Below are 10,601 nucleotides of genomic sequence, written 5' to 3'. Positions count from 1 at the left end.
AACACCGTGCTTGTAGTCTATAAGCTGTTAGTAGTTAACCATTGTTGGGAATAAGCCTCAAAGGAATATTATACTGCAACAATACAGAGGCTTCTCACTATAAATCATGTGTTACTAATGAATGAAAATGATGATTAAGTCGAATATACTCACCAAAAGGAGGTTCAGGGGATGATTTATCCCGTTTAAACTATGGAGGGTGACCTTTTTTTCCTGCGTTGTAAACCTGCCAGTGATGCTCAGGGTGCAGCAGTGTCCTGTGTTACCCAAATGAGGACATTATCAATTACAGAGTGTGCAATTGTTTATCATGCTGCTTGGAGACCAACAGCAGGTTTACATCATAGCCAAAGCTGACAGCTGTAGGTTCTCTGTGTTGCTCTTCATGTTTGTTCATTCATGTGTGTGTGTGTGTGTGTGTGTGTGTGTGTGTGTGTGTGTGGTCTCAAGTTTCACACCTTTTAGTTAAATTACAGAGCGGAGCAGGCTTACGTAACACACACTTGCAGAACAACCTCGTAAACATACAGCTGTTTTGTAGAATCACCATTATGTCATGTTGTTTTTAGAAGATAGACTTGCCACTTTTTTTACATGGTGTAAATTAACAGTAAAGTTTAATTTAAATTGTACAATCAACATCATTTCACTTCGGCATTAGATCATTTGGTCATAATATTCAGTTTTTAATGTATGTTTACGGACATAACATAAATGCATTCATGTTGTATGATCAGTGACCCCATTTGTAAGAAAGATTTATAGGTTTCATTGTGAAATTTGAATGGGAAATTAATTTCATGGTGTGTTTTTACTAACAAAACCTTGTAAAAACGCTTATTCTACATTCAAGTTGTAGAATAACGAGTGTCAGCCTTTTCTTTTAAAGAGATTTTTGACTGGTTTGGTGAATTATAGAATTTCATGGCAGAAAATCTAGAAAAAGAGCCATTGACTGTAAATTTACTCTAATGCAATATTATTTAAAAAATGGGAAATGCATGTAAAATAATGAGTTTTTACCACATAGTGTATGTAACTATCTTTATGTTGTTTATTTTTTTGACAGTGTGAGCAGAGAAAAAAGTGTCACCTCATCTTTTTAAACTTGTTAAAGATATGAGAACACTAGTAGCAGCCTATTCCAAGAAGGTTTGGATACATTTCCTTGTTAAAACTTGTGATATGATATATATATATATATATATATATATATATATATATATATATATATATATATAAACATGTTCCAGGCTTGATAGGGTTCAAGGTTTTACTTCCAGATAAGTATGGATTCATTAACAAATGGGTCTTTTGTGCACATGACCAGAAGCCAAAGTGTCTGTCTGGAGTTGAAAAGTGAATAAAGCTCAGATAAAAGGGACATAATTTGAAAAGAAGATAGTAAAGCAAGTTAAATATGTTGCAAACCTGCAAAATAGTGCTGCAAAAGAACAGGCTTAGGTTGGGGTGGTGGATTGTTGTTTGTGCTCTGCAGCTACAAATAAATGCTGCTGTGAAATTGCTTCTTGGAGCAGACCCATGATTGAATGGGCTGTAAATCAACCCAAAACTCAGTCTGACGCACTGATCTGCTGCGTCAAAGCTTTTCAATCAAGAGTCTCTGGTTTTGGAACAGGGTGGATGTTGAACGTTACCAGATCTGCATCTATTTTTGATGGGTCGAAAAGTTTGGACACTTTATTAGGAACACCTATGCGATATCATGCAAACTAATACAACAGCTCTGCCATAAATTCAAATTTAATTAAGCTTGATGACATTGTCCAGTTGAAGAGCTCCAAAACTGAAGCAATTTTAGTTGGCACCACATACCAGATCCAGTCAGCCTCCATTACCAGCATTATTTTTCTAGTCAGGACACTCCCCTCTTCTCATTAGTCACAAACCTTTTTCACCATCTCAGAAATATTGCCAAACTCACCTCATCTGATGCTGAAAAGCTGGTCCACGCCTCTGTCTCCTCCAGACTGGATTACTGCAATGCACTTCTCATTGGGATCCTTAGCAAGAGTCTTCATTGACTACAGTATGTTCAGAACAGCGCTGCAAGGATCCTGATGAGAGTGTGAAAATATGAACACATCACACCCAATCTTGATTTACTTTATTGGCTCCCCGTCTCTGCCAATATTGAATACAATCTCTCCCTCCTGACTCACCAGTGCATCTATAGCAATGCCCCCTCTACCTGAAGGAAATACTCCCCCCACTAACCTCAACAAGATCTCTACAAGCTCCAATCGCCTCCTCCTCCCAGGACTAAGCTCAGCACCATGGATGATCGGGTCTTCTGTTGTGCTGCCGCTCCTCTATGGAAAGCCCTTCCTGACCAACTGAAGACACCACAGACAATTGTTTTAAAAAAGACATAACATTTATTTTTAGCAGAACCTTTGACTTCTAATTAACCTTACTGGTTGCTGCTTTTATGCTCTTATTTTAATGATGTTTTATGTTAGTTTTTTTGTTTGCTGTCAAATGTAAAGTGCATTACGAATAAAATGTATTATTATTGTTATTATTACTATAAAAAACTCCAGTAACAATTCCAAATACAATCTCATTAATGGGATGCAAAGAAAAACAAGTTGCATTGGAGTGAGAGATGGTAAAGATTGATGACTAAACTAACTTGGTTGTGGCCTAAACAGCATATATAGGCTTTACAACAAGGTATTTCATTGACAAAAGCAATAATAAAAAAAACTGTTTATATGTACAGAAAAGTAATTGTATTATCTTAACTTTATTGGTGATCAAAAAAAGCAAAAGGATAAATTACAAAAACAGAAACATCCCTCGGCTGCCACCTGGTGGTCATCTTTAGTAACGTCACACAAAAAAGTGGACAGGAAGTGGAGAGTGGCGGTATCTTCAAGAAATTGCAATGGCGGCAGGTCGAGGCGAGTTTTTCCGGAGCTTCCTGGCAGGTTTGGATATGCAACCCGGCCAACCTGCTCCAGGTAGACGACAGCCAGTTCGTGGTAGAGGAAACCCGCGTCCAGGTGGAGGATTGAAGGGCGGGAAGAATGAGAAGAAATGGTCGAAGGCAGCAGCACCGAGCATGGCACCGAGGCAGGTCAACGGGATGGATAACAGGTGAATTCTGCCATTTACACTTTTATTAAAAATTTAACTTCACAAAAACGTTCTAATTTTTCCAAAATTTTGCATCCCAGTTTCCAAGAAGCAAAAACAGAAGAACCCAGAGAAAATGTTACCAAAGTGAAATCATCTCTACCAAAGGAAAACTTAGTGGAAAGGTAAGCTAACCTAGCAGTCGCAACTGTTTTTAACCCTATAATGCCTGAACCATCAAATAATTGCCAGAAAATTAAAATTCTTTGAAACTAGAGTTTATTGGACCTTCTGACAAGTAATTAAAAAAGATTAATTAAATAACACTTTGCATCTATGAGTTTTGTTTTGTATCATATTTGATACACTGAGAATTTTTTGCAGTTTATTTTTCATAGCATGATTTTTTTAAAACACATGAAAACATATTGAATACAACTTTTTTAAGGTCCTGCATAAAGCTCATAACAACACCTTTTAAACTTTTTTATGCATGATAATAATATAATATAATGCATGAAATGAAATAAAATGAAAATTGACAGATTTACAGATAAATGACTTCTGTACCTGCTGTGTTTAATTTGATTCACACATTTTCAACAGGAATTTACCATAAAATAAGCTACTAAATATTTATTAATTCAACATTGCATTGGTTTATCTTTGTACTACATGTATCTGATTGTATATACATCAGGTTTTCAGGAATGAAATATGATCACACTGATGATTTAAAGGTCTCTAAAACTATACAGGCGATACAGGGTTAAGTGTTAATCTAAAAAAAGAAATCTGCTCATTCTACCATTGGAAATAGACCTATCACTTTAGTTTGAAGGGAATAATAGCCATTTTCTGCAGAATTTAAGCAATAAGGAAATATCACTGACTACCCAGCAACAAAAAATGTTTCACATAGGCCTAACATTATTGTTTATACTTAATTAGTGTAATCATTAGCCAATTAAACCTGTCATTATGATATAAGAACCACATTTTTAACTTGATAATTGACCAAAACAAAGAATAAAATGATTAAAATCGGTTAATTTTATAAAGATTGAGTAATTGACCTATTTACTTATTGTTGCATGAAGTTGATATATGAACAGTATTAATCTGTTAAGTAATTTGTCTATCTAAGTAATAAAACTGGCACCATATTTGATATTTTTTATTATTTTTGTAAGTAATTTTTAACACTGTGAACAAACAACAGTAATAAACAACAATCTATTGACCTTTATATTAATCCTTTACTTCCCAGTTTTGCTTAATATAAACATATATATCTTAATAGTAATACAGTGATGGAAGAAATTAAGCTTTCTGAGGCACTGAATCAAAATGAGGCATTTGTATTGAAAATAGTCTGGACTGTTTCAAAGCATTTAATATAATCAAAATGGCGCCATCTGCTGGGCAACTGTTGGTATTTGATTTGTAAGGCTGAATTATATCCCAGACCTTGTTAAAACAGTTAAACAGAATATAAGTGGCCTACAACTAACTATTGCTTTTCAGTATCAGTTAAATATACTGGTTTTTTTCACAATTAATAATTTGCCCAACAAAACATCAGAAAATGGTGAAAAACAACCAGATGCCTTTTTATTTTATCCACTTGACTGCCCCAAACCTCAAAATATAAAATGTTCTGTTTTGTAGGACCAAATGATTCACATTTTAGAGTCTTCAATCACATAATGTTAGATGTTTTTTCTTGTTTCATTATTGTTATTCTGTAAGTCTATACAATGCCATACAGTGATTAAATGGTAAATGGATTGCACTTGCATTGGGTTTCTCTAGTCTTCCGACAACTCAAAGCCCTTTTACACCACGAGTCACAATCACACACTGCTGGAATCACCATCGGGATACATTTGGGTGTCATTATCTTGCCCAAGGAAAATTGCCGATCTCCTGATTAGTGGATGACTCGCTCTACCTCCTGAGCCACCACCATGAAGTGAGGCATTAGAACATCTTGCTGCAAAACTTTGAAAGATTTGAAAGGTCGACATTGTGTCGCGTATCCTGCTTCGAGTGTAATTCAGCCAATTGTGCAGAAAGGCACTCTCATTCTAGACACTACATCATGGTGCCTCTTAGTGGTCATATAGAGGAACTGTGCTAAGGTTAGTGGATAAAAAACACTGACATCATTAACTCAAGGTAACATCTAATTACCTTTTTTGCCAGGCTGCCGTCTGAGATTCTGATTCAGATCCTGTCGTACCTGGATGCCTCCTCGCTATTCTGCGTCAGCCATGTCAGCAAGCTCTTCCATCAGCTTGCCAATGATGAGTAAGTCACACAGTTCCCCATTTCTTTTTTTATAAGGAAGTCTTAACTGTCCAGGAGATTCCTGAAATATTAAATGCTGAATCTTGTAGACAACACTATTAATGCTTGCATTTCATTTTAGCTAGTTCAGATCATTAGGTGTTACTTTATTAACTAGTGAAATGTATAGATAGGTGTAGAACATCTGTAATAGCAAATTAGCTTCGCAGGTTAAGTAGGGGTGTAACGGGACATAAAATCCATGGTTCGTTTTTGAGGAAGCTTGTTATGATTTTGACATAGCAGAGAAAAAAGGGACCTGACAGCTTTTTTATGCCGATTTTTAGTCTAACTGTATATAAAGTAGTGTAAACTAGCTCCACCTCCAGCAGCTACAACAGTAACATGCTGCTCTAACACTGATGCTTCACTATTAATAATCTAATGATGTCATATATAATAATATATCAGTCAGAATCAGAGTGACATTTCACTCCAGAGATAATGTAGAATACCTTTAGGAATTGTCTTTTGTTGAACAATCTAGAAGAAAATTAGGACTTGATCGCATAGTAGATTTCCCTACTTCTCTGTTCAGCTGTGACTTTCTTTCACTGCAGTGTCATGTGGCATAAGATTTACATGTCAGAATTTGGGGGTCAAACATGGAAGCCGAAGTCGTTGGATGCTGCTGCACTGAAGGAGGAACCAGTGGAGATGGAGGATTGGTCAGCAGGTCACTGGAAGAAGATGTACTTCAGATCTATAGCTGGACAAGAGCTGAACAAGTGGAGGAGAGAGCGGAGAGAAATCAGCCCGTACACGGGGCTGCCCAGGCGGACCGAGTGGGTCCTCAGGTACGATGACAATTTGATTTTTGACATTTTAAACAGAAGATATTGTTCTTTCCTTTTTAAAGTGTCTTCTACTCCAGACAATTTTTCACAACAAAACATCAAATTTTAGATTTATTTCTAACTTTCCAGGCAGCAGCCATCAATTTTATTTCATTTAGAGACTTAAAACTTGTGGTGGTAGAATAATCCATCATAATCATATTTAGTCAACTGTGTGGATGGTTATCATGGCTTTATTGTTTTGAAAGCAGTGGTTTTCAACCGTTTGCCACCTTTTTATCACATTTTTCCAGTGAGCAGTTATACAAAGAGAGTTTCCAAAATTGGAGCTATTACTGTCACTTAACTAGCATTAACTGTGTGTTACCAAGCTTATTAGTTCCTCTCACAGTTATTGAAGACATTTATTGACTGTAAACCAGTGGTAGGCCAGTAGCAGCCGGTGTTACTATTAAGTCCGGCCCTCTAAAAAAATATTTGCCCCCCTGACAAAAGCTAGTTTTCCCTGTGATAGATTGCATCAAATCTTTTACATGACTCTTCATAGGCCTGTACATACAATAAAAACATTTGAAGATTAAACTGCAATGTTACTTTTGAGTAGAAGGTTTCAGTTTAAAAATATTGTGAGTATTATGTTGAATCCTTCCCAGGAACCTGAATGTGAACTGGGAGCTGACAGTGTGTGATCGTCATGGAAAGGAGAGCAGGCTGGAGCAGAGCCGAGCCTACTTCTTCGAGTCCTCTGTGATCGTCCGCTGGAGTGGAGGCAGCCTCCCGTATTACCAAAACATCAGCAACATCCAGCTGCACGGAGTCAGGACGGATGCACTGAAGAGCCCCAAAGTCAGGAAGTAAGAAACACCTTCTCTACCTCCTCTGCACCTCCTTTTTAATTCTTGCACCACCACTCCATTGCAGTCCTTTCTCATTTGTCAGGCCTGGATGGCGCTCCCTGATTTTGAAGCTGGACATGAAGACCCATCTTGGTCGCCTCGCAGGAACAGACGGACTGATAAAACTGATCATTTTTTCATCAGGCTTCATCATTGGCATCTGGAGGGTAAATATGATTCTTTAACACTTTTTTTTCATGGCTGCACCATTCCATCAAATGGAAATAGTTGGCATGTATTTTGAAAAATGGTTATCTCAGAATTTGGACATTTTTCTTCTTCTTCAAATGATCAGTCGATTGTAAAAGTGACTCAGGCACAGACATGAAACTGTTATAGGCCTTTGTTCACAGCACATATTTTGGCTCGTCATAGTAGGAAACACACAGTTGTCACTAATATAAATGATGACTCCCAGTAATCTCAGACAGTATGCATCTATTTTTATAATGTGAAAATAATCAAAAGTACAGTTAAACATGTTTTTATGTGTGCAGGGTCAGAGCCGTGTTGCCTTCATCATGGTCAGTCTGCACTTCCACAGACTGGTGGAAAAGAGTCTGCTGGGATCTCCAGTCTGGTGGGTTCAGTCTTATGGTTCAGTTAGGTTCAGGGCTCCGCCTGCTGATTTTAACACATTACTGCAGCATTATCTATCCAGATCGAAACATAAAAATAATATTAATTGTCTGAAGTATCTTTAAAATGTCTGAACAGTTTTGTAAGAAATGCATCAGTTCAGTGGTGCGTTTAATTTCTGTTTAAAAAGTTAAGCAAATGTTAATTATGTTATAAGTATCCATTGTTATATTTTGTGTTTAGTTATAATATTTTTCTTTAATCTTGAACCTGAAGCATAATGAAGCTTTAATGGGACTTAATAAACAGTCTTTTTTCAGGACATGAATATATCCTTTGTAATATGCCCTGACAGTAAAATTGCTGAGATTTCAATTTTAAAGTGTCCTTTTTAATAGGAAGCTTTGATTTTTAAAAGAGCTAATTCATCAAATTAATTACACAGTCATCAACTCTGTTTTTGAATTTAGGAGAAGTTCAGTGACCTTTTTCATAAGCTTGAGTTCCTCTTCTGAAGTATTCTTCTTTGCTGTTTTTCCTTTCATGCAGCCCCTTCTCTGAGCCTGTGGACAGACCACATGTTGACAACTCAGACCCTGAGTTTGGGCTGCACGGCTACACTTTACACTTTGTCCTGCACAACACCGGCACTGAAATCATGTCGGGTAACTTCCGGCAGCTCTTCTGTCGCACAGGTACAGGAAATGTATCTAACCTTATTAACAAATAATCTAATTACTGTACTTCATCTGAAGTGAACAACTATTGATCTGATTGCCTTATCTAATGGATCAGTAGGTAGTAGTATTTGATTACAATTCCTGACAGAAGGATATGTCTTTGTTACTGTGTAAAAACCTAAAGTCTGTTGTACTGCTGCAATCAGTTCAGATTCAGGAAGGACTGGTGGAGCTGAAGGCCATCAGCAAGACCAACCTATCCCAGCACAGGTGCCTCTCTGGAAACATCAAGATGCCCTGGAAGAGCGAAGGGATGGAGGGATCAGTGGAGGTACACTCAGGACACGTCACACCCCATCCTCTTAATTAACACACACTGTACTAGACCAATCCAAGTAATACTGGTAAGATTTAGCAATGTTGTCCAATACTTCCACAATAAATGTACCTTGTTAGACAGCTGAATGTGCAAGATCACGACCAATCAGCATCCTATGAGAACTCTCACGTAATCTTGTGATATCGTAAATCCAGCTGCCTCGCAAGGTAAAGCGATGATAGATGGTTCATCCGGTCAGTCTTTTTTTGAAAGCGCATGCCCTTTTCTCAGATGGTTATGTGTAACAAGCCATCTGGTATTTCAGGTTAAAAATCTAAAACCAATACTTATGCAATTTTGAAGAATGTTTTGAAATGTTATGTTGTTTGTGTCAGATGGTAAATGTCAAAGCTCCTGTACTTGAAGTTAACATTTAAAAATGCTCCCTGCAAATCAAAAGTCAGGGCTTCAACCTGACTCTTGACTCTGTTTACAAAGTGACTTTAATTCCTCCTTTTGACAACGTCAGCTTGTTCATGCTTGCCCAAAAACGGCCATCTACTCTGTAGCAGTTGTCGCTCATTTCAGATCTGGTTTGGGCTCCAACATGTATGGATGTGTGCGAGTACAGAATGGGAAAATAAGTGAAATCCTGCTGCTATAATTTGTTTATGTAGTCTCCGGAGCCAGAGAAAACTTTCTGAAGCTGACCAATCAGAACAAGGGATCTCACGAAGGGGTCATTGGGAGGGGGCCTTAAAGAGACGGGAGCTAAAATGGCCTGTTTCAGACAGAAGCTGAACAGAGGGGCTGCATAAAGGACCAGTAAAAGATAAAAATGGAGTCTCTAACCGAAAAGAACCCTAGAATGTAAACATAGACCTGGAAATGTGCATGATACATGATCTTTAAATAAGCAGCAGTATTTTTGCTACTATTATTTTACTTTTCCTCTGTCTCTTCATGTCTTTTGAATATTACAACTTCACATTCTCCACACATTCATTAGTGGGGTTCTGTACACCAACTGCTTACCTGCACTAAAACTAATAAGAAAACATTAAAATTAGTATAACTCTGTGGAAATAAGGAAGTGTACACACCACAACAAATCACATGATGTAACAGTATACTAAGCATGTGATAACAGTTCAGCCAGCCAATCTGCATGCATTGCGACTGTCAACGTCTGTTTTGACTGATGACTCTGCAAAATGAGTTTTGGTTTTTGTCAAGAAGGGTCACAACCGTTTATTTTCAGCTCTGATGGTTCTTTCTTGTGCTGTGTAGAACTGCTGCATCATGACGCTGACTCTGCTGGATGAGTCCCAGAAACCTTTCTGGTGTGTCAGCGCACCCATTTGTATCACGATGTCGAAGAACACGCTGTCCTTTGACTACAGTGGAGAGCACTTTCTGATGGAGTACAAAAACCCTGACGGTCAGGTGAAGATGAAGCTGGTGTGGTTGAAGGAGCAGAAGCAGTTCTTTGTTATCAGTCTCACGGTTTCTGTTTCTGTTTTCAAAATCAACAATCATTTTAGCACTGACTACTGAGGTGGACCACAGTTTTAGTTCATGATTTTCACAGTTTTGATGCAGTTTTCCAGTGTTTATTCAGCTGTTTATGAAGTGTCCTACTTTGTAGTTTATTCTTAATGTATTTTGTTATACAAAGCAATTCATATTCTGTAAGAATGTAAGAATAAAAGCTGTTGAAGCTTTATGTGTTGAGCTGTTTTCAGTAGAAAAATATTAACATAAATTTCATCTTGGAAGTAGCGTCTGAAATTCCTTATATTTTGTTTATAATCAGCGAGGTAGCAGGCGTAGTCTGAAAGGCAAGAGAGAACCAAGTGATGCCATCAGAATGGCA

General features: G+C 37.5%; 1 protein-coding gene across 1 annotated transcript; it reads left to right on the top strand.

The window, feature by feature from the left end:
* The first annotated feature begins 2,911 nt into the window (after positions 1–2,911).
* On the top strand, positions 2,912–10,282 carry LOC134004342 (F-box only protein 15-like). The gene is made up of 9 exons (XM_062443574.1): positions 2,912–3,123; positions 5,311–5,415; positions 6,015–6,251; positions 6,905–7,105; positions 7,191–7,314; positions 7,645–7,727; positions 8,276–8,421; positions 8,613–8,737; positions 10,016–10,282. The coding sequence occupies exons 1-9, from the start codon at positions 2,912–2,914 to the stop codon at positions 10,280–10,282; spliced, it is 1,500 nt and encodes a 499-aa protein (XP_062299558.1).
* The last annotated feature ends 319 nt before the right edge of the window (positions 10,283–10,601 follow it).

The sequence above is a fragment of the Scomber scombrus genome, chromosome 22, assembly GCF_963691925.1.
Source record: "Scomber scombrus chromosome 22, fScoSco1.1, whole genome shotgun sequence".
Lineage (NCBI taxonomy): Eukaryota > Metazoa > Chordata > Actinopteri > Scombriformes > Scombridae > Scomber > Scomber scombrus.
This window is presented reverse-complemented; position numbering and strand designations above follow the sequence as displayed.